The 25030-nt window shown below is 41.1% G+C and overlaps 1 protein-coding gene across 9 annotated transcripts in view; it reads left to right on the forward strand.

Annotated features, from left to right (window-relative positions):
• Positions 1 to 25030, forward strand: part of RTEL1 (regulator of telomere elongation helicase 1) — a 98656-nt gene that overhangs the window by 16101 nt on the left and 57525 nt on the right. For all 9 annotated transcript variants that reach the window (XR_006103537.1, XR_006103536.1, XM_042463578.1 and 6 more), the window contains exons 7-17: positions 2174 to 2249; positions 5553 to 5637; positions 7096 to 7161; positions 10716 to 10869; positions 13247 to 13285; positions 15962 to 16040; positions 17061 to 17158; positions 20304 to 20359; positions 22797 to 22871; positions 23224 to 23305; positions 24759 to 24891. Coding sequence is in view for 7 of the 9 variants with exons in the window: in XM_042463578.1 (XP_042319512.1) it covers positions 2174 to 2249; positions 5553 to 5637; positions 7096 to 7161; positions 10716 to 10869; positions 13247 to 13285; positions 15962 to 16040; positions 17061 to 17158; positions 20304 to 20359; positions 22797 to 22871; positions 23224 to 23305; positions 24759 to 24891 (943 nt within the window). In the remaining 2 variants the exon portion in view is untranslated. The remainder of the gene's footprint in view (positions 1 to 2173; positions 2250 to 5552; positions 5638 to 7095; positions 7162 to 10715; positions 10870 to 13246; positions 13286 to 15961; positions 16041 to 17060; positions 17159 to 20303; positions 20360 to 22796; positions 22872 to 23223; positions 23306 to 24758; positions 24892 to 25030) is intronic.

Raw genomic sequence — 25030 nt, forward strand, 5'->3', positions numbered from 1 at the left:
TTGTTGGACTTTCTAGTGATACCATTCTAAAGTTAAGATTAGATCAAATGAAATTGGTTGTAAGGCAAAGGATTCTAGATACTGAAGGTTAGACAGAAATTGCTGCCTTTTCCAATTACTCATTTGCAAACAATCAAATGTTGGCTTCTAATCCAGCTACATACTGTACTTATATTATGTTACAGTGCCTAAATTTAGGAGAGCTTTATCATTAGCTCAATTCAGTGTTCTCCCAACAGCAGTACTGGAAGGGAAATATGGGAAAATCCCCTATGAATTCTGATTCTGTCCTTCTGATACTGGTGCTATGGAAACTACAGCTCATGTGCTTTTGTATTGTCAATTTTCTAAGGCTATTCGCCACCAGCTGATTACCCCTCTTTTAACTAAATTTCCAGGACACACTGATGTTTTTTATTTACACTATCTGTTGGGTAGTCAGAACCAAATTGTTATACATAAAGTAGCAAAATTTTGCTACATTATGTGTAAAATATGTCTTCAGGTGGTTAGTGATGATTGATCTTAGATGGCAGAAATTGATTTTGTTTCTTGTTTTAATAGTTGTATCCTATTTTTGTACTGGCTAAATGACCAAAATAATTTATTATTGAAGCCAAGTTGGGAATCAATTCCTGGTCTCCAGAGTTGTAGTCCGACACTCAAACCACTATGGCATGCTGCCTCTCATGTTTTATAGTTATATTATTCAAGATTGTTTTAACCACTTTTAAATTGTCTGTTTGAATAACTATTGGATATTTTTTTTAAGTTTTGTGATTGGTTGTTTTAAGTTGTTTTTATTATAAGCTGCCTTGAGTTCTTATTTATTTGTTTTAATAAATAAATAAATAAATAAATAAAAATAAACACTGATGAGAGGTGGAAGAGGGCATTATGGCTCCAAAGCGCTGCACTGGATCTCTCAAAGGGGTTGCACAGGCAACTCAATTCTCATCTGTGCTATAGAAAGGGAGGTCTTAGTGGTGGTGCTGAGCAGTTTCACCCAGAACTGATGCTTCAAGGTTTGTATAGAAGTATAAAAACTGAGTGGTGGGGCTACTGTAGAAGTGCAACTTAATTGCATTTAATTCACACATTGAGCTCAGGAATAACTAGTTCCCCCCAGAAACTGCCTATACACTGCTCTGATTTGCTGGTGGCTGTGATGTCATGAAGCTAGTGTTTGTTTGTTTGTTCATTAATTTATGCAAAGTATTTATTTTACCATGTCTCAGCCAATGAGGTACCTCTGAGGAAATGCACGATCAAAATAAGCACTGTAAAACTTTGAATAAATAACTTTAAAAATAATTGAAAATACTCCAACTGATCCTTAAAATAGTTCTAAAATCAGGCAAACAGTTTAAAAAATAGAGCACATACCTTAATTTGAAGAGCCAAAGGTTTCACAAAACAGAAAACTGAAAAGAGATGGGTAGAAGGATAGGAGTGGGCACAACGTTTGCTTTCAGGCTGATAAACTTATCTGAACCAGGTTTCAGATTTAAAGGTCTCAAGAAGCAAAATATGAATGCACATTTTAGGTTTTCCCAAATGTCTACATATCTATTGCCATTGCCTTGATGGACTACTTCTGTAACAGTGTAAGACTGCTTCTAATACTCATACATTCTGGAATACACTGGTAGCTGTGTAATATTCCAGAATTTAATTTTTAATCCTTTCAATTAATTTAAACTGGTTGTTGAATTTTTAACACTAAGCAATTTCTATTTTTTTCTTAGTGGCTCAGTGTCAAACATGGGCAGTTTACATCAGTCATAGGCTAAACATTTTCCTGTCTTCTACTGATATCTGTAGACCCCACCTAAAAATCCAGTTTCTAATAGTGTATTGCTCACAGTGTTGTACTGGGATTCATAATGCCAACCTCTGTGGTAATGCTCACCTCTGAGAATTGGTGAAGAGCAAAGGACTAGTGCAGATTAAGTTCAACCAAGCAATTTAGATGACCCTTCATGATTTTTATTTCTTTAGATCATTCTTACTTCATTTTTCAGACTTCCTCTTGGGCTTATAGTCTAAAAGAAATGTACAAGGAAAGGGTTTGGGAAAGAGGAGGAAAAAAGTATGATGATTCCAGTTGATTCATTTACAGGACTTTTTACTTGCATTTGTTTGCAATAGCTTTCTTTTCTCCTTCATATAGAGAAATGCACTGAGAAAGAGCTGATCAATCCCATAATGGATGTAGAAGATCTTGTAAAAAATGGAAGCAAGCACAGGTTGTTTTTTCTTCTCTTTATTCCATCTTGTTCTGTGGGTGGCGTACTAAGGGTGAATTTTTATAAAAATTGTTTTCAGAATCAAAGGTAGCACCATCCATCGGTGTTCTTGTGTCTTGTTATGAAAGGAATAATGGGCTGCTTGGTTCTTAGCATGATCTCTTATTGGCTGAGTTCATCCTTGGGCCAATTTATGTAGATGCAAGTAAGATGTGGTACCGTATTTTCCGGCGTATAAGACGACTTTTTACCCCTGTCTTATACCCCTGCCGAATTCTGACCCCAGAGACAGGCAAATGGTGTAGCCACCTCTCTGTCTCTGGGAGCCTTGCGGTTCCTTTTCCAGCAGGCACCGCGGCCAGGCTCTCTCTCACCGCCATTGCTGGAAAAGGCGGCGGAGAAGCGGCTCCAGAGCCAGTCGGGCCGAGGGAAAGAGGGAGAAAGCCGGCCCTTTATTCACCGCCGCCACCGCCTGGGATACTCTGCTCCTCCAGCGGCTTCCGTGATGTGTGAGAAGTCCACCGTGGAAGCCACTGTAGCCGCGGAAGCCGCTGGAGGAGCGGAGTATCCTGGGCGGCGGTGATGAGGAATAAGGGACTGGCTCTTTCCCTTGGCCTGACCGGCTCTGGAGCCGCTTCTCCGCTGCCTTTTCCAGCAATGACAGTGAGAGAGACCCCGGCCACGTTACCCACCTTCCAGGCCTCTACAGAGGCCCCCCTCAAGCTGGCGCGAGACCCCCTTACTACGGCCTATAGGAGGCCAGGGGCGCTGCCGGCCTACGACTTGGGGATCGTCTTATACCCCCGGTCACCTTATACGCCGGAAAATACAGTACATGCTGAGCAGAGTTATGCAATTGTAGTGCTGAATACCATTTGATAATTTCAAAGAGCTTGCAAGGATGCCTGATGCTGTTCTGAATGTTTTGGGATGGCTTGGAAGTAGAGGATTCTGGTTGTTGTAGAGGCCACATGTCCGAGTGAGAAGGTGGTCTCTGACAGTGTCGTAACTTGTGCTGTTAAAGGATGGCTTTATGAATTGGACGTAATCATTGAAAAGTTTTTCCACTGACAATGTCTGCTTTCATGTCCCTTTTTCAGAGGTCACTTTGTGGACCCGTCAAACATTTTCTGCTCTACAGTCTCCATTTGAAATGATTCTTTGCAGCAGTAGTGCTAACTGCATGCAATTTTGTTAACAGCCATCATATTGACTTGGATCTATGGATGAGAGACCACCAAGTCAACCTATTTCTGTATACTATAACAATAGCAATAGCAGCTTCATTTATATACTGCTTCATACCACCTAAGCAGTCTCTAAGCAGTTTACAACTGTTAGCTAATTGCCCCCAACTAGCTGGGTACTCATTTTAGCAACCTCCTCAGAAGGATGCAAGCCTGAGTCGAGCCTGAGCCCCTGGCTGGTATTGAGCTCAATCCCTTATGGTTTGTGAGTGAGTGGCTGTAGTACTGGCATTTAACCGCTGCGTCACCAGGGCTCTTTAATCTAGAAGATACTAAATCTGCCTAGAAAATTTGCACATACACTCGTCCCCCGGGTTACGAAATTAATTCGTTCCGGCGCCATTTTCGTAACCCGGGGGACTTTCGTTAGCCGAATCCCCATAGGCGCTAATGGGGAAAAGCCGCGGCTGCGCCGCGGCTCCATTCAAAACAGCGCCGGCTTTTTTTCGCAAGCCGGGGAAACGTTCGTAACCCGGAAATAATTAATTAATTTATTTTTTTTCGTATCCCGGGAATTTCGTATCGCGGCGCGTTCGTATCCCGGGGTACCAGTGTACACATTTCACTGTGTGAACTGATGACTCCACTTGCCAAATCACTTTTTAGATTAATGGGTTGTCTGCTAGGAAGCCAAGATGATTAAATTGAAGCTATTGTACTTTGTCCACATCATGAGAAGGCATGACTCATTAGACAATAATGCTAGAAAAGGTAGAAGACAATAGAAAGAGAGGAAGATGGCATGCCAGATGGCTAGATTCAATTAGGGAAGTCATGGGCCTGAATTTATAAGACCTAAGCAGAGCAGTGGAAGACAAGGGGGGCTTGGAGATGTCTCATCTGTAGGGTTGTCAAGATTGACGCAGGGCAGCTAACAACAACAAACTATAATAGTAATTGTTGTTCACCGCCCTCAAGTCAACCTTTTAACTGTGAGCATTAAATGCTAACTGTATTAATCTGTCAGTTACGTTTATGTGCTCAGCTCTTTTCTAAATATTAAGAAAGCCCACCCAAATATTTAATAGTAGAAACTGGTTATGTAGATGGACTGTACTGAAGAAATTAGAAATTATTAAATCAAAAAAATAAATAAATCCAAATGTATAAAATTATTATTTGAATGAAAAATTCAACTTCAGTACAGTATGTGCACTTAGATTGCAAATCATGCTACTATGTATTTTCCCTGGATAATGATTAACCTTCCATTTTGAAGCCAAGCTCTCCCTTCAGTCCATCTGCCTTGGTCCAGGCCTCGGAGGTTGAGAGGAACTGCTGGACCTCTTACCCTTTCCCGTCACCACTCCCTTCTCCTTCTGTGTCATGTCTTTTTAGCTTGTAAGCCTGAGGGCAGGGAACTGTCTAACTAAAAAGATTGCATGTATAGCGCTGTGTAAATTTACAGCGCTTCATAAATAAAGGTTAATAATAATAATAAATACTACATGTAGGGAATTTCAAGTCTTCAGTCCAGTTCTCTGCATGTCCCAAGGCATATGTGGCTAGTTGTCAAATTACTGCACTCAGATCTGTACCACTGTAGCTGATGTTCATACAGTGATAACATGATTAGTTGGGAGATTAGACCAAAGCCCCATTTCTGATCATTCCTAAATTGTCAGCAATCCATCTTTGTTAGTAAAACATAAGTGTCATCACACAACTGATTAATTAAACAGGTATTTGCCTAATGGGCACTAAATTGATTGAAAAAGTACTACATGATTGACACCTCCCTTTTGAGAGGTCTTGTGGTTGTTTTCTTGGTTGAGGCCTTGATGTGTGCTGAAAATATTAAATGCCTTCTAACATTTTTCACACTCTGTTTTGCTGAAATGGCAAGGTTTATATAAACTTAAAGGGTTTAAATCCAGCATTCTCCTCTAAAAAACAAAAATGCATGTAAACATACCAGGCCACATCCCTTAACATCTGATGGACTACACTGGTCCATTAAGAAATTGTCAAAAGCCCTTGAGAGTCATAATAAATGACCAGAGAGCATGTTAGTTATCTGTATATTATATGCATTGTGTGTCTCCTTTCCCTTCAGAGTTTGTCCTTATTATCTGTCTCGGAATCTGAAGCAGCAAGCAGACATAATTTTTATGCCTTATAACTATTTGCTGGATCCGAAGGTATGTGGTACATTGTTTAAAATTCACATCCATTTTACTTAATATTTGTGTTTTTAGTGGAGATGCCAATGGAGGGAATATACTTTAGGAACTCATTAAACTATACAGTGCAAATTCACATATTTGTCACACGGAGGGGAAAATAAGAAAACATATGATATTTAAATCCAGAGCAGTCATGAGCACTTAGTTCTCTATAACATTTATATTTCTGGGGAAGGGAAATGATTTTATATTGTACTGTATTGTTCCTCTTCATTTGTATTCTGGTAGGAAGCTGGTGTTTTTCAAGTGAATTCACCTGGCAAGTCAGAAAAATACTGTTTTGTACATGAGCTTATATTGAAAATCACTATGCAGCATTTCTCAATATCTTTCATCTTTCCAAATATACTGAATATTCTTGGCATTGTTTAGCCCCATTGGACTACTCAAGCAAGGCAGAGTTCTGTCAGCTGCAGCTTAATTAATCATAGAAACTTCACCAGCTAAAATTCTTCCCTGTATTATACTTAAGTAAAATTATAGTATCCCGTTTACTGTATCAAGTTTCACAATTTTAATTTAGTGGCTTTCAGGAGATGGATCACTATGTGATCTTGCTACTGGAGATATAGCACATATTCATTCTGGGTTGGGATTTGCAAAGATTCCCAAGGCCCATACTGGAAGCCTTTGGGTATATACAATGATGGGGAACGTGGATTTATCCTTATCCACGCTATTCTGACAGACTGCTGTCTCACAACAGATCGTAGAATCATAGAATCGTAGAGTTGGAAGAGACCACTAGGGCCATCCAGTCCAACCCCCTGCCATGCAGGAAATCCAATTCAAAGCATCCCTGACAGATGGCCATCCAGCCTCTGTTTAAAGACCTCCAAGGAAGGAGACTCTATCACCCTCCGAGGGAGTGCATTCCACTGTCGAACAGCCCTTACTGTCAGGAAGTTCCTCCTAATGTTCAGGTGGAATCTCTTTTCCTGTAGCTTGCATCCATTGCTCCGGGTCCTGTTCTCTGGAGCAGCAGAAAACAAGCTTGCTCCCTCTTCAATATGACATCCTTTCAAATATTTAAACAGGGCTATCATATCACCTCTTAACCTTCTTTTCTCCAGGCTAAACATCTCCAGCTCCCTAAGTCGTTCCTCATAGGGCATGGTTTCCAGACCCTTCACCATTTTTGTCGTCCTCCTTTGGACACGCTCCAGTTTCTCAATGTCCTTTCTGAATTGTGGTGCCCAGAACTGGACACAATATTCTAGGTGGGGCCTGACCAGAACAGAATACAGTGGCACTATTACTTCTCTTGATCTAGACACTATACTTCTATTGATGCAGCCTAAAATAGCATTGGCCTTTTTAGCTGCCGCATCACACTAACCTTCAGGATAGGTTGAGATAACCAGTAATGAGGTGTCCTTTCCACACTATCTGACAATTTTCTTTCAAAAATAGAGTCGAAGAGCTCACAACTTAGACTTGAAGGGGACTGTGGTAATACTTGATGAAGCTCACAATGTGGTAAGTAAATCCGCAGCCAACTTGTCACAGTTTTTACACAATGAACAGCCTTTTAGGCCCACTTCTACACTTCAGTCCTAGTAATCTGTAAATATTTGTTCCTCCAAGAAGTACTGTGGAAGTAATATGGTTGTATTTAGACAGAATCACTGCTGTTGATTTTGGGGGCAAACCATTTTTAGTCTGTAGATGTTTAGAGTAGGGGAAGGGGGGGGAATGGTGTGATGAAGGTTTAATCTTGCCACAGATTATGTATTGATCATTCCTTTGCTGTTCGCTACTTGCACAGCTCCTGCTATCATTATTTACTTATATGGAAGTACTATCCATTAAGGAACTTGTTCAACCTTTCGGACTGCTTGAGCTTCTGACATCATGTTTGTACATTGATGTACAGCGCTGTGTAAACTTACAGCGCTTTATAAATAAAGGTTAATAATAATAATAATAATGTTTGTCAGCCTCTGCTTGACCTTATTTCAAAGAGAAGCCAAACATTGTAGGCATTTTATATATCACAATATAAAAGGGCTTCCTTATGCCATTGAACCATCCAGCCTGGTACTTTCTATTTTGATTGCAGCATCTTTCTTGGTCATGTTTGGCTTGCCAATTTTACTGGTGCCTATAGAAGGAAAACAGAAATTTAACAGTCACATGAAAAGGGAGCCAGAGGAGGCAACTGAACAGACTATTTAAGTAGGAATGTAGAGAAAGATCTGAACTTTTTCCAGTGCTGTATTCCACTTTAACTGCTATGGCAACATCCTGTGGAATCCTGGGATTTGCATTTTAGGGAGTGGCATTTAAAATTTGCAATCAGAGAGCTCTTGGGCTTCACAAAACTACATGGCTGTTAAAGTGGAATATAACACTATAACATTGTAGTATGATAAGGATCTTACTCTTTTGCCAAATAGGCTGCTGAAGGTGCCATTTTACATTATGCCTGCCTTCATTGCCATCCAAAGGCACTTGTGTGTGTGTTTTGTTCTATAGGTATGCATGTATATTTAGATAGTATATCTTCTGTCGAGGACTAAATACAGTCAGCCCTTCTTGTAGGCGCATTTGCTATCTGCGGATTTGAGCATACGTGGATGGCAAATTGGGAAGTTGTCCCCAATGGCGGTGCGTGTGCACGCGCACTTTCATTGGGGACAACTTCCCTCTCCTCTCTTCGCTTCCCTCCTCCCTTCTCTCCCTCCCTGCCTCCCTCCCCTCCCTCCCTCTTACTTACCTTGAAGGCCTCTGCTCGCTGCTGCTGCCGCGGGAAAACCCAAGTGGCAGTGGTGGCGGCAGAGGCCAAGCCCTGGCCTCCTTGCTGCCGCCGTGGAAGGGCCCGATGGCAGTGCTGGAGGCCTTTTGGCCCTGAACAGCACCGCCACCGGGCCTTTCCTGTGGCGGCGGTGAGGAGGCAGAGCCGCCACGCTGGAGGCCTTCAAGGCCTCCAGCGCCGGCCTCCGGCCTCCTCGCAACCTCCACTGCCGCGGAAGGGCTGGATACCGGTGTTGGAGGGCAAGAGGCCCCCAGCACCAACACCTGCCCCTTTCCTGCCGGCGGCGGTGACAAGGAGGCTGGGTGACGGTGCAGGAGGCCTTGAAGGTCTCTGGCACTGCTGCCCTCTGTGCCTCCTCTTCAAAAGGAAAGGCGCGGAGGCAACAAAGAGGAGGCGCGGAGGGCAGCAGCGCCAGAGGCCTTCAAGGCCTCCCGCACCGTCACCCAGCCTCCTTGTCACCGCGGAAGGGGCGGGTGTCATTGCTGGGGGCCTCTTGGCCTCCAACACCAGTATCCGGCCCTTCCGCAGCGGCGGAGGCCTCAAGGATGCCGGTGCTGGAGGCCTTGAAGGCCTCCGGCGCGGCGGCTCTGCCTCCTCACTGTCGCCGCAGGAAAGCCCCGGTGGCGGTGCTGTTCAGGGCCAAGAGGCCTCCCGCACCGCCATCGGGCCATTCCATGGTGGAGGCGAGGAGGCTGGCTGCCACCACCACCCAGCTTTTCCCGCGGTGGCAGTGGTGGCGAAGAGGTCAAGCAGCTGTGCCGGAGGCCTCCCAGGCCCAACAGGTAAATAAGAGGGAGGGAAGGGAGGAGAGGAGGGGAGGCCAGGGACTTTTGTTCCCAATCCGTTGGGAACAAATGCGACTTGAGCATACACGGATTTTGGTATACGTGGGGGGGAGGTCCAGAATGGATCCCCGCATATACCAAGGGCCCACTGTACCATAAAGGCACCAGATCCCATCTGATCTTGGAAGCTAAGCAGGTTCAGCCCTGCTTAGAACATGTATGAGAGACCAACAACAAACACCAGGTGTTGCAGGCTTTATTTCATAGGAAGGAACTGGGAAAACTGCCTCTGAGTATTCATTGTCTAAAAACCCCCGATGAAATTCATGGAGTCATCATAAGTTGACAGGCAAGCTGAAGGCACATACACACATCTCCTCTCCTTGTTATTTTTATCCTATGTTCATATAGATATACATTCAGGGGTAGCTGTGTTGGCAATTTAACAAATCCAAACAAAAATCCATGAGTGTTACCTTTATTGGCCAACCAAAATGCACAATATATTTGTTGCAAGCTTTCAAAGCTCTATGGGTTTCTTCATCAGGCAAGATGTTACAAACCAAACAGGAGAAACAAACAATTGGACATGTTAGTCAGATGTGTGCATGTTGTTTCATTCCTTAGTAAAGATGGTATGCTGTGAGATACTGCATTGTAGTTGCAACAGGGGAACCATGAAGAGTAGCCTGTGGACTTTGAAAATCTCCCCATTGCTGCATGGCCAGAAGGAAGAGCTTGGCTGCAAAAGATATCCTCCCCAGCATACCATCTTTACTAAGGACTGAAACAACATGCAGGCATCTGACTAACATCTACAATTGTTTCCCCTCCTCCCCCTGTTTGGTTTGTAACTTCATAAAGCTGTGTATGTTGTGAGTATAACTACTAATCTATCCATTAGAAAGTACTAAGAACATATTGGCAGCTCTTCTGCTGAATCAAAAGGTTAACTCATCTTTTCTGTGCTGGTACCAGATATCAACTATTGATCTGGAATGTTTGGTCCCCTTCCACTCAGGTGAAAGGGCTCACCACAACTAGGGAGAGGTCTTGGTTGATATCTCCCTTGTGGATAGGTCTCAAATGTGAACAAAACCAGAATGAGCTGTAGAGAACATAATGAGAAAAGTTTAAAGATTCAGATTTTTGCTTTAAACTGAGCTTAGCAATTCAGCTGCTCAGAGTGCATTCATGGGCTTTCCTTATGCAATATAACAAAATATCAGTGAAAACTCTTCCCAACAAAAAGTCTTAGTACAGCAGATATATATATATATATTCTCTGAAGTGTTTGTTTTGGTTGCTGATAGCACTGAATACTAGAGAAGACAATGGTTTAAAATTGGCTTGAAATGGAAGAAACTATTGCTTACAAGGGTTGCTTACTTCCCTTTTCATTTATAACTTTTATACCATTGTGCAAAGTGTGTATAGCTGATACTGCTGATATTCTAAAATACTATATTGCTTTGTGTCTGCATCCTTAGGAAAGGCTGTGTGAAGAGTTAGCATCATTTGATTTGACTCCTTACGACTTAGCTTCAGCAGTGGATGCCATCAATATTGTGTTGGAAGAACAAGCCAGAAAAGTTCAGCAGAATGAATTCCACTCTGAGTTCAATATGGAGTATGCCAGCTCAGGTAGATTGTTTTAATCCATCAATAACATCTAGAGCGAACAGTTCCATGGCTGCATGCTTTTAGAATTATGCTGTGGTACTGCATTCAGGCTTCAGAAAGCTGAGTTTCATTGCTAAGCAGTTGATAAATCAATAATACTGTACTGAATAGAATCTCTTTGGCACATCTCCTATTTAAGCACCAACAGAGGGAAAGGAAATTGTACTAGACTATGGAATTAAATGTGGGTTGTTTGTGTTCCTCTAGTCAGGTGTTTGCTTGGGGAGTTTTAGAGTGTATTCATGGAGTTCCCTGGAGAAAAAATTGCATATACAGGAAGTCCCTGCTTATCTGATGGGTTAGGGACTGGAGGACTATCAGAATGTTGAAGTGGTTGAAAAGTGAAACCTGGGATTTTTTGGCTTGCAAATTGATTTTGGCCACCAAAAAACATAAATAACATACCATATATCACTTTTGAATGCGAGGACAGGTCCACTGTTTCTGTAGGACAGCCTTGGGACTGTGTGTGGGTGAACAGTCCCAAGCTAGCTTCATAGACAAGAAGAACTGATGAAAGAGTGAACCTCTCATCAAATTAATGGAAATAATTTGTAAGCATTGAAAGAGTGAGCCATCAAAAAGCAAGGTCTTGAAAAGCAGAGATGTCATGTATTCTCAACAAGTACTCTGAACAAGGCAAGGACAACATAATGCAACTTATAATCAAATGGGTGGAAGACCTTCATAGTTCTCATGTCTAATGCTGAATTTTTGTGACTTTGTTTTTTTTTTTTTTTAAATTTGGCTTGGAAAGTGGGTCCAGGAGAGGAATGAAGAAGAGACATCAATATGAAATGAAAAAAGAATAACAGAACCCTCCCTCCCTTTCTGCTCTATTTTAGCCCAGTTTGCTCTCCTCCCACCCTTTCTGCTCATGTTCACAGGCATAAGACAATGCAAAAAAAAAAAAAAAATGCAATAAATAGGCAAGGCAGATTCCTCATCTCTGTCCAGTGCTTCCCAATCTCCTTGTATCAATATACTTGCCTTGTTCTCCCTGTTGCTTCATAGAATCAGAGTTGGGAGAGACCTCAAAGGCCATCCAGTACAAGCCCATTCTGCCATGCAGGAACTCACAATCAAAGCCCCTCCCAACAGGTGGCCATCCAGTCTCTGTTTAAAAAACCCCAAAGACAGAGACTCTACCACACTCCAAGGCAGTGTGTTCCTTTATCGAACAGGTCTTAACATTTTCCTAATATTGAGGATGAATCTCTTGTAATTTGAGCCCACTGTTCCATGTTCTAGTCTCTGGAGCAGCAGAAAAGCTTGCTCCATTTTGAACATGACATCCCTTCAAATATTTAACTAGGGCTGTCATATCACCTTTAAACCTTCTCTTCTCCAGGCAAAACATACCCAGCTCCTGAACTCGCTCCTCATAGCAGCTGTACTTGCCGTGACCTTATTGTCATTCTGTGGCCTACACTCATAGATACTTTCAGAGTTCATAATTTATTGGAGCACATAAACCTTCTAGAGGAGGAAACCTCCCATTGTTTGTGCAATCCTTCTCAGCTACTCTTTTTTCCTGTGAGGAAGAGATAAAGGAAGATGCATGCTCTAAGCGACCTTCCTTGGTGATGCTAGGAACCACTGTGAACTAATTCTTACCACAAAAAGTTCTTCTTAATGTTAAGGTGGAATCTCTTATTCTTATAATTTGTATCCATTGATTCCCATTCTAGTTGCTGAAGCAGCAGAAGGCATCTTTTACATGACATCCTTTCAGTTACAGTAAAGTCTTGATTATCCGACGTAAACTGGCGGTCCCATAGGTCGGATAGCCGAAAATGTTGGATAATCCGGAGGGTCATAGGAAAAGCCTTCCAATCACCATGAAAAGCCTTCCAATCATTATAAAAATACAAATTGCAAAAATTTTTTGCTTGGAGCCCTTTCCGGCTGGGGGTGTGGCAAAGGCTCCAAGCCACGCCCACTGACCTATCCGATGTCGGATAATCCGGAATGTCGGATTACCGAGAGTCGGATAATCGAGACTCTACTGTATTTAAAGGTGGCTATTGCATCAGTGCTCAGTCTTCTCTTCTCATTCCTAGTTCCTTAAGATGTTCCTCATAGGACTTATTTTCCCAGACTTTTCACCCTCTCTGGTGGACACCCTGCTCTGGACACATTCCAGCTTGTCAACATCCTTCTTGAATGTGTGCCCAAAATTGGACACAGATTTCAGATGAGGTCTGACCGAAGCAGAATAGAAGGGCCCTACTACTTCCCTTTCACTTTGATATATATGCATGAAGAGATGAGAAAACATTGATGGGACCTGTCTTGAAATTAGTGTGACTAAAAGTTTACTTTCTTTCTTATACAGAACTAAACATGGAACTTGAAGACATAGCAAAGATAAAGAGTAAGTGCCATTATTAACAACACCTTGTTTCCATACAGTTGTTCTTTAAGAAAGCTCAGATATTAGTCATTTTCAGTTGGGCCAAGAGGAGTATGTAACAAATATTTCTTCCTTTTATGAATATGTTCAAACTGTTGTCCTTAATTTGCCAACTGATGTGATTATTTTGCCTTGTTGCAGTAAATGAAATGTTTGTCAACATGTACAATAACTGAAAAATGAAATGAATTGAACATTATCAAAAATAAAAAATGAAGGTATTTGGGTGGGTTATTTGTTCACTTCTCTCTTTATTTGGTGGGTGTTGGGAGAAGGATGCACACCATTCTTGTACAAAAGGATGCTTAATCCTTTAGCTTGCTTGAAACTTCCATGGCAGATAAGAAATGTCAGTGAATTTAATGACAACCTGTTGACTACTGAGGGTGCTTCATGTTTATGTATCCTGAGCTGGAGAGCTACTGTTCATTTGCATGTTTTAATTGCCTGTAAATTTAATTTGCATATCATTTTTATAATCCTGGCAGATGGTAAACCACTGGTTGACTTTGGTTCTAGTTTGCGAACAGTGTTCTTATTAAGGAAATGTTACGCATAAATAAAAACATCTTGTAACAAAGCTTGAAGAAAGTTCTCCTGTGACACATTATGAGCATATGGAGGTTGGGCTTTATGTTGCTTGCTTCTGAAACCTGCACTCTTATTTTTTTTCAAAAAAAAATTTAATTGACATCCTCTTCATCTATCACAGCTAGACATTTTCCCCTCTCATAAAACTATAGATTAGATGTTATTTTTCAAATCCTGACTAGCCTGTTAGACACACACAAAGACTTACCATACACATTTTCCACTCCTGGTCTGCATTTACTACTTTGCCCATTTCAAGAATACTCTAGTGCATAAGGCAGATCAGGGAATAGGGATTCAGCCTGTGCTTAATGGGGTTACACCCACCCTGAAATCTTAGGTTTGCAGCTTGGGTGTGCTGGATTCAGATCTGAGCCTGGATGCGCAGGATTCAGCTATGGCCAGGAGCACATTTGCATAGTTAAAACTAGTGCATTAGCTGTGCCCGTTTTTGAGAAGTTGGATGTGGTTACAGTGACACATGCCTTGATTACATCCCATTTGGACTAATGTATTGGACTCTTTGTGGGCCTGCCTTTGGAAACTATTCGGAAACTTTAGTGGGTCCAAAATGCTGCGTCCATGCTGTTGTCTGGGACTGGCTACAGGGATCATGTTATGAAACAGCTCCACTGGCTACCAGTCTATTTCTGGTCAGAATTTAAAGTGCTGGTTTTGACCTTTAAAGTCCTACACAGCTTGGGTCCAGACTATTTGAAGGACAGTATCTCCCTGTACAAGCCAGCCCAAGTGTTAAGATCAGCAGAGGAGGGCTTACTCTCACTTCCACCACCTTGACAGGTATGGTTGGTGAGGATTCGGGAGACAGCCTTCTTGGTGGCTGCTCCCAGACTGTGGAACTTCTTGCTGCTGGATGTCAAATCGGCCCCCTGCTTTGACAGAGGCTGAAAACATTCTTAATTAGGCAGGCCTTTAGTGTGTAAATCTTACTCATGTAGTATGTGTGTATAATTGGTGTGCTATTTTTAATGCTTTGATATTTTTAACATTTTAATGTTTTTAATTGAAATAGTGTTAATGATTTATTTTTAACTGTTAGGTTTTAATATTAGTATTTTTATAACTTTTGTAATTTATGTTTTATCTGTATCTTTTTAAAATTATTGTAAGCCACCTTGAATCCCATTTTGGGAGAAACACATAAGATTTGGATGGTAGTTTATTTTATTAGTCTCTTTTTTTCTCTGGAAAAAGAATTTGCCCTGTATTTTCAACAAGGAAGCCTCCAGATAGTCTGCTATATGAATGTGGCAGCATAGCCTATTTAGTCTGTTTCCAGACTTGGTGGATCTTTAGTTTAGAAAGAGCCATGTATTACTAGGAAGACTTTGAGAGGAGGCCTTTGTTTCAATTGGGCCTGAAGAGTAGGAGTGGGACAACTCCTACCTACCAAAAATAGTATCCACTTGTACATAAAAACATCAGAACAGTTATGATGAATCAAGCCAAAGGTTTATCTAGTTCAACATTCTGTTCACAAAGTGACCAATTGGTTGCATATGGGAAGTCCACCATCAGGGCATAATAGAGGTCCACCATCCAAGGGTCTGGAAATCATGCCCTATGAAGAGAGACTTAGGGAACTGGCTATGTTTAGCCTGGAGAAGAGATGGTTAAGAGCTGATATGATAAGCCTGTTTAAATATTTGCAGGGGTATCATACTGAGGATGAAGTTTGTTTTCTGTAGCTCCAGAGAATAGGAGTTGAAGCAAAGGATTTAAACTACAGGAAAAGAGATTCCACCTAAATGTTAAGAAGAACTTCCTGATAGTGAAGGTTGTTTGACATTGGAACACACACCCTTGGAAGCTGGTGGAGTCTCTTTCTTTGGAGGTTTTTAAAGAGCTGCTGGATGGCCATCTGTTGGGAGTGCTTTAATTATGTATTCCTGCATGGCAGGGGGTTGGACTGCATGGCCCTTGTGGTCTCTTCCAACTCTGTGATTCTAAGATTCACGTCTTCTCAGCAATACTACTAACCACTACTACACAGTGTACTTCTCTTTTTATTTCTTTGCTTTACAGGGATTCTTCTTCAGTTGGAAGACACGATTGATGCTGTAGAGTTACCAGCAGATGGAACTGGCCTTACTAAGGAGGGAAGGTATGTTTCACAAGGAGCAATGTCTGTTCCAAACAGATGTTCTTTATATTTGTGTATTTGTTTGTAGACATAAAATTGCCAAGTGCTGTGTGTTTTTAACATGACATGGAAGAGTTGGTCCAAAAGGGTGTTCTTGAGACTCTTGAGCGTAACTCATATGTATAAGAAATCAATATTTTACAGAATTATTGAATAATAGTGTTGGAAGTGGCTACAAGGACTACCTAATCCAACCTTCTGACATGTAGGAATACATAGTTTTATGCATCTGAAGGATTATTCCATGCAGCAAGAAAGAGGGTCAAATTTACAGGACTGAAGAGATCCTTGTTTAGCCTCGTTGAATTACCTTGGGCCTGACATTATAAAGAGTCTATGCACTATAGTGCTTGGACTAGGACTGGTGGGAAACCATACTCAGATCCCTACTCAGCCAGAAGCTAGATTGGTGGGTGACCTAATCACTATACATTATATTAGCTTATCTCTGGTTATGTGAGGATGTTCTAAGCAAGGAGTGTGTATGACATCTTTGACTTCCTTGGAGGAAAGCAGCAATATAATTTTTATAAATAAAATAACCTATTTAAGATGAAGATTTCCTGGGAAGATAAAGTGGTGGTACTGGTGGGTGAATAAGCACACCATTGGGAAAGAAAGGGTTGGATAATAATTCAGTAAAATCAAGTGAATCCCTTGGCTTTCATCAAGCTACCCCATTTCATCTTCTTGATGAGAGAAGAATTTTAACCCTTGTGCACCAGGATGGGTCCTTTTACTTTTCCAGTCATGCTTTGTTGCAGAGTCTACACAGAACTAGATCTGTAGTGTAGGTCTTCAGTAATGCAGTCACCTGCTTGGTTAAAACCAAAAACAAGATGCTAATGGTAGGTGGAAAGCTAATGGTAAATGCTAATAGTAGATTGCTGGTGCAGTCTCCATGCCACCGAGAAGAGGAGACAGTGGGCTTCTGGGATAGTAAGTAAAGATTTTTAACTGTGTTTCTTCTTGAATTTACAGCTACATATTTGATCTGTTTGCTAAGGCCCAGCTCACATTCCAAACCCAGAGTTCTATTCTTGAGTCGCTGGAACAAATTATACAGTATTTAGCAGGCCGTAAGTATATGCATTATCCTTAGTAAAAATTATAGATGTGGGATAATTTGGGAACAAATAGAGCATTATATTGTACAATTGTACTGGAAATGGTAGAAAATCCTGTAACGAAAGGGCAGTTGTGATCTTCCAGATGTTGGGCTGTTACTTAGCATCCATCACCTTTTGCTGTGCTAGTAAGGGCAAAAGGAAGTTGCAGTCCAGCAACACCAGGAGGAGCAGACTTGCACATCCTTGCTCAGAAGATTTGTCTACATTTGGAGTTCATTCAGTGTTGTTGTTGGTGGCTAAAGAGGTATCCGTGTCCTTCATCAACTTTTTTGGTATTGCCATTATTGTTATTACTATTATTACTGTTACATTTATCTATATCCTACCTTTTTTCAATTTAGAATTCAGGTCACTTACAGCAGTTACAACAAACAGAGTTAAAAATTAACAGCATACAAACGTTAAAAGGCAATTAAACAATCATAAAATTTGAAGCCAATTAAAACAATTAAAACAACAACAAATAAAAGTCCAGCACATTATACAAGACCTGTTTCCCTTGAAAAATAACATCTCAAAGGATGGCAGGAATAAAAAGCTTTTTACTTGCTTGCAGAAAGATAATAGGAGGGTGTCTGTCTAGCCTCTCCAGGAATGGAGTTTGAAAGCCTGGGAGCAGCCACCGAGAACTCTTCCATATTCCCACCTGATGTGCCTGTAAAGGGTATCAGGACAGAGAGCACCCCACCTCCAGAAGATCTCAAAACATGGGCAGGTTCATATGAGAGAGTGCAGCCCTTCAGATAATCTCCACTGGAACCAGTCCAGATTACTAGTTCTGGCCATTCCCCCATATACATGTGCCCAGAAATTGATATCTGTGGAAGGGGCCATCTTGTACTTCTCCTGTGGGAGCAAAATATTATGTTGTGAGGATGTGTTCATCATTCAGGGAAGGAAAATTTCCATCAAGTCTAAAACTAGCAACAGTTAAACCGTTGCTTAAAAAACCCTCCTTGGACCCCCTGGTGAGGAATAACTACAGACCGGTCTCATTGTTGCCATTTCTAGGTAAGGTGATCGAGAGAGCGGTCGCCGTCCAACTCCAAGCAGTCTTGGATGAAACCAATTATCTGGACCCATTTCAAACTGGCTTTAGAGCGGGTTATGGAGTTGAGACTGCCATGGTCGCCTTAGTCGATGATCTCCGTCTGGGCATCAACAGAGGAAGTGTGACCCTGTTGGTGCTTTTGGACATCTCAGCGGCTTTCGATACCATTGACCATGGTATCCTTCTGGAACGCCTGAGAGAGCTGGGCATTGGGGGCATTGCGCTCCAGTAGTTCCGTTCCTACGTCTCGGGCAGATTCCAGATGGTGCAGTTGGAGGACACTTGCTCCTCTAAGAGGGAACTGACATCTGGTGTCCCTCAGGGAGCTATTTTGTCCCCCACTTTGTTTAACATTTACATGAAATCGCTGGGAGAGATCATCCGGAGACACGGGGCGCGGTGTTATCAGTACGCTGATGACACCCAGATATGCTACTCTGTGTCCCTGACTGATGCAGTGACTAAGGATGGCGTCTCTCCTCTGAATGCCTGCCTGGAGTCGGTAATGAGCTGGATGAGGGAAAACAAACTCAGCCTGAATCCAGAGAAAACGGAAGTACTGGTGATAGTCCCCTAGGCCTTAGAAAGGAAATTTATCCACCTGTCCTGAATGGGGTCACACTTCATCTGAAGGACGAAGTTTGCAGTTTAGGAGTACTTCTGGACTCATCTCTGCAGTTGACATCTCAAGTAGATGCGACGGTCAGAAGTACTTGCTATCAACTTCGGTTGATACGCCAACTGCGGCCCTTTCTGGGCCAAAGGGACCTTGAAACTATGGTACATGCTCTGGTAACCTCTCGATTAGATTTCTGTAATGCGCTCTACATGGGGCTACCCTTGTACCAAGTCTGGAAGCTTCAATTAGTACAAAATGTGGCAGCCAGACTGGTCACTGGTGCGTCCAGGTTTGACCATATAACACCTATCTTGAAAGATCTTCACTGGCTGCCCATTCGCTTCCGAGCGCAATACAAGGTGTTGGTCACTACCTATAAAGCCCTACATGGCTTGGGCCTGAGTTACTTGAGGGACTGCATCTCCCCATATGATCCGCCCCGCACACTCAGAACATCTGGGAAGAACTTACTGGTAATTCTACCTTCCAAATATGTTGCCACATCCCAGATGGCCTTTTCAGTGGTGGCCCCACAGATGTGGAACGATCTACCTGAGGAGCTCTGTCTGACAACCCCCCTAGAAACATTCAAAAAGAGGCTTAAAACTCTTCTTTTTTGTCAAGCCTTCCCCCCTGAAGAATGAAGTTATCTACCCTGTTGCCATCAATTCCCTGCTTACCCTTGAAGGCGAATGATTGTGCTTAGAGTTCTGTAATTGTATGGTTTTAATTGTCTGTACACCACTTTGATCTGTGGAAAAGCGGTATATAAATATTATTATTATTATTATTATTATTATTATTATTATTATTATTATTATTATTATTATTATGTGGTAGAGGGCCTTCTCAGATGTGGCAACCTGGCTGTGGAAAACATCCCCCACCAGAGACCTAGTTAGTATGCTACTGTTGGTCTCATTTAAGCCTCAAGTTAAAACATGGCTTTGCATTAAAAAGCCTTTGGGGCCTAGTGACTATCCAATGCATATACATATGGGATTTTCATATATGTATTGATATCAAGCCACTTTATGCTTGCTCACATAAAAGCACATTTTAAATTGATTTTATTGTACACCGCCCTGAAATCTTTAAACATAGGGTAGGATATAAACATTTTCATAAGTAAATAAATACATTCCCCCATTGATTAAAGGATATTTCGTAATATCTTTGACATTGGACATATTTGTACATATTTTTCCTCTGCTGAATCCATCATAGATTTTTCAAATGGAGAGATTTTAAGGCAAGATACATGCCATTCTATTAGAAATTTTGGGAATAGTGAAATTGATATCTCTGTATGAAAATGTGATTCCAACAATTTTCTTTTCCATTCCAAATCAATACATGCTAAAAGATTGTAATAGTCATCGCTTTCTCCTCTCTTCTCCTTTTCCCTCTCTCTTTCTCTCTAGGTACTAGGATATTCACCAACACTGCTGGGTTGCATAAATTTACAGACATAATACAGGTAAACATCTGTTGGCTCTGCATTTATAGTTGATACAGGCTGCAAATGCTCTTGATACAGAATTACAAACTCAATGCTAGTAAATCAAGATGCTCCTCCATGGAATCCTGGAAATACCATTGTGAGGCACATTAGGTTAATGTGGGACAAGATGATTCTTAGAAACTAGGATGGTTAAAAACAAAAAGATCCATTACACTCAAACTTTCAGCATATTCAAGTCTAAAGCATAGTAGGCCTGAGTTCACAAGGAGCTCTTTTTGAGTAGGATGAGCATGCATATGTGTACATATTCATATGGTAATGCAGTAGAATACATTTAGAGAGTGTAAAGATACTGTCTATAATTAAGTGAAGCTGTTTCGCGTCTTCAAATTTTTTCCAACCTATGGAAACCCTAAGATAGGTATATATGATAATTAGCTTCTTTTGTGTGCTATCAAGTCATTTCCAACTTATGGTAACCCTAGGTGAAGCTATCACAGGGTTTTCTTGTCTAGGTTTGCTAAGACTGGGATGGTTAAAACCCTGGTCTCCAGGTTCGTAGTCCAACTCTCAAACCACTACACCACACATAAAGTTGGAAGAGACCACAAGTCCAGTCCAACTCCCTGCCATGCAGGAAATTTCAATCAAAGCATCCCTGACAGATGGCCATCCAGCCTCTGTTTAAAGACCTCTAAGGAAAGAGACTCCATTACACTCTGAGGGAGTGTGTTCCATTGTTGAACAGCCCTTACTGTCAGGAAGTTCCTCCTAATGTTGAGATGTAATCTCTTTTCCTTTAGCTTGCATCAATTGTTCTGGGTCCCATTCTCTGGAGCAGCAGAAAACAAGCTTGCTCCCTCCTCAACATGACATCCCTTCAAATATTTAAACAGGGCTATCATATCACCTCTGAACCTTCTCTTCTCCAGGCTAAACATCCCCAGCTCCCTAAGTCATTCCTCATAGGACATGGTTTCCAGACCCTTCATCGTTTTAGTCGCTCTCCTCTGGACATGCTCCAGTTTCTTAACATCCTTTTTAAATTGTTGTGCCCAGAGCTGGACACAATATTCCAGATGGGGCCTGACCAATGCAGAATACAGTGGCACTACTACTTCCCTTGATCTAGACAAAATCTGTACATTGTTCTATGGCAAGACCTTGTGGGATCTTCATAAGAAAGTTGCTCTTAAGCCATTTTTAACTCCTCTAACTTATTTTGTTCCTTAAAACATTAAAGAAAAGTATGGAAACACTGTTTTGTTCCAGTATTTTTTAAAAAATCATCCTCAGTTTACTAACATTCTGGTCTAAAACTGCTACAGAATAATACCTCTTGATAGAACGAAATGCCAGTCGATGCAAATGAATTGTTTGATGCAAAGCATTAGAAGTGAATCTTGGACATTTTCCTAATGAGAAGAAAAATCTAAAAGCATCTTCTTCCAGACATGCCAGTAGTCATGCAGTGTAATGTGTCAAAAAATAAATAAATCATAATAATCCAAACAAATTTTGGTACCCTAAGTGTAGTTCTTTTAAATCCCACCAGGTGGAGGTGACTTTCTAAGCTGCAATTAATACACTGCATTTCAAAAAAGCAGTATCTGATAGAAGGACTATAGTGTTTAATCAGTAGAAAACCTTTTGCCTGTCTAAAACTAAACAATTAGTTGGCCAGATAGCTTCTTATTTTATAATTTTAAAAATTATAAGTACTATGCATAGCAAGCACTGCCTTAAGAGAGAATCCGTCTAAGAGAAGTGCCTTCTGCAACACATACACACATCATCTAAAAGCAAAGTACAGTGGGACCCACTGTCCATGGGCTTCCCATCTGTGGATTTGAGCTTCCATGAATGGCAAGCCCCATTGTCCCCCATTGTTCACTCAGCCACACCACTGGCCACATGTATGTCATGCTGCCATTAGGACAGCGGGACTTGAGGTCCCACTTTTTTGTATCTGTGGGGTGGGGTGGTCCAGAATGGATTCCCCCATGGATACAAAGGTCCAACTATATTTCTAAAATAACTGTTATGATTAACGCATATGCAAATGCATGTATAATCAACTAATATTCTCTAACTGATCAGCATAGATTTGTCATTGACTGACAATCCTAGAGAATAAGTATTCCATGAGTGAGTGCTATTTCTAAATTGCTGCACCTCTGCAGATACCTGTAGAATGAAGAAGTTGTGATGACAGAAGATTCTTTGTGTTTCTAATCAAGATTTTTATTTGGCACATCTTAGTTTACTCCATTAAACCATGCTCACTTCATCATCAGCTGACTCTCCCTACTCTCAAAGCTTTGTTCTCACTTTCATCTTTATTATGCTGAAGGCATCAAAAATATGATACACCTTGGTTATCTTACTTGGTAGTCTTGTTGGACTTTTCCCACTTGTAATTACCATTTTTATTTGCTTCCTGTTTGTCTAGACTGTCTTTAGCTTTGGACCATCTGAAGGAACATCTAGCTCAACATCAAGCTGTTCAGTATCAAAATATTATAAGGTTTGTGACATTCAGAGTGCTGGAAAGTCAAAGGAAGGATTAGCATTAAGGTTTGAGTAACCTTATAAGCGAAACTGTTTTGCTTTTAAGAAAATGAGGGCTACATGAGTTCAATGTTCCTAAATTTAGTTGTGTTATCTTTTTTTGATTATGAGATATTGAGAAAATCTGGTTTATAAATTCACAGATTTCTTAAATTTATTCTTTTCCTTGCTTGAATTGGATATCACCACTTATATTGCTCTAATAACTCATGGTCATCAGAAATGGAAGCCCTCCAGTGGTGGTTGTGAGTTGATGCATGTAGCAGAGGTGTTCTTTTACTTCATACTCATCAGTGTCATTTGTCTAGGTGCACATCCATCCAGATATGAGTAATCAAAAAAAGAAGCAGAGGTCTGACCTGTGGAATTCATCTGTAACTAGAAAGCAAGGTAAGTGTGTTGAGGAGCTGCTCAGTTTATGCCAGCTACAGTACAACTAAAATCTTACTGTGCAAAAATTAAAAAAACAGTTCTGTTACACATAAAAAATTAAAATAAAAAAATCTTAAATGTACCCAGAGTCCCGTGGTTAAACAAGAAAATACAGTTCAGAGACTTCTTTCTAGCAAAGGCAATATAAAATGATCAACAGCTCAGAGTAAAACCAAATTAAATATATGGGTTTGTCCATTTTCTTATTGCCAGGAAAAAGCAATTGTTTCATAGAGGGATTTCATAGAGGAGGCTTTTAGGACAAAATTCTCCTCTAAAACAACATGCATGCTTCCAGTATGATTTGTTTTATAATGAAATGGGAGGAAGGAGAGGGAGTAAAAAAAAAAGCAGCCAGGCCCCCCCACACTGCTGACAGCCAGCATTGGCTCACCCCTGCTCTCAAAGATGTTAAAGGGAAAGTTTATTTTTGCTTGATCAGAAGAGCAATTCTTCAACATTTCATTTGCCAGGAAAGGCCTTGTCAGAATCTCAAGGTGCGACTCCAGATGGTGTAGCTAGTTAGCTATAAAACCTTCTGCTTAGCTGTAAAGCCTTTCCCCCATGGGTTGTTTTGTCTATAAGCAACCTCTGAGGAGAGCAAAATCGTGGTCAACCCTGGAGATGTTAGTAAAGCCCTCTGCTTTTCACACAATAATAAGAGCCAATTTATCCCATGGCCAAGCTGTTCTGCAGCTTAAATTAACTTGACCAGTGTGTGTTCCCACCTTATGATAGTGCAGCTTGTTAGATCTCTCACCTGTACATGTGCATAGTGACCACAAAGAAGAAAGACTGTTTGCTTACTTGTGCCAGATGGCTTTTTTAAAATGTCCATCTGTTCAGAAGTCCCACAGCTACTCTCCTCCTGTAGAATCCATCACTTGCTGAACTTCAATTCCCAGGACCCTATCCCATATAGCCAATGGTGAGGGATGCTGGGAGTTACAGTCCAACAACATATAGTGGCTACATATATTTATGTGTGATTTCTCTGAATTTGTAAGATTGTCCAAAGAACTGAATGCTGAACCAGTGTTGAGTTGTGGGATTTCCCACTTGAGGATAAAGGTTGGAATGCTCTCTAACACTCTGCAGATTTCCAAAATATTGGTTTGTACAAAACTCTTGTGTTGTACATACAACCAGTCAGGTAAGCACCCTGTACTTTAACAATGTTTTAAATATGTAAGAGGTTTTTTTTTGACTGCACATCCCATTAACAACATTTGTAACACAGCACAATCACAGCCCCAATTTCTTTTTACATGACTGCTTCTCAGCAGTGTAGATTGAGAAGTTGGTGAGATGGCCAGTGGATATTTGGTAGTTGACAATAGCTTATGGTGTAGTACTCAGAACTGCAGAAGAGCTCTCTTAACTTTTTGCCTTGATGTCTTGTTTGATACAGGAAAGGTCCTGAGCTATTGGTGTTTCAGCCCTGGATACAGCATGCATGAGCTGGTTCGTCAGGGAGTCCGGACAATCATTCTGACAAGTGGGACGCTCTCCCCTGTTTCTTCTTTTGCTATGGAAATGCAGATGTAAGTCTCTTACAACTGGGTTGTAGCCTAGTATAGTACAACTTCTTTTTCTGATTTTAATGAAATAATTAAAATTTAGCTTACACTATGATGATGATGATGATGATGATGATGATGATGATGATGATGATGATGATGA

This window comes from Sceloporus undulatus, chromosome 4, assembly GCF_019175285.1.
Source record: "Sceloporus undulatus isolate JIND9_A2432 ecotype Alabama chromosome 4, SceUnd_v1.1, whole genome shotgun sequence".
In the NCBI taxonomy this organism is placed as follows: Eukaryota; Metazoa; Chordata; class Lepidosauria; order Squamata; family Phrynosomatidae; genus Sceloporus; species Sceloporus undulatus.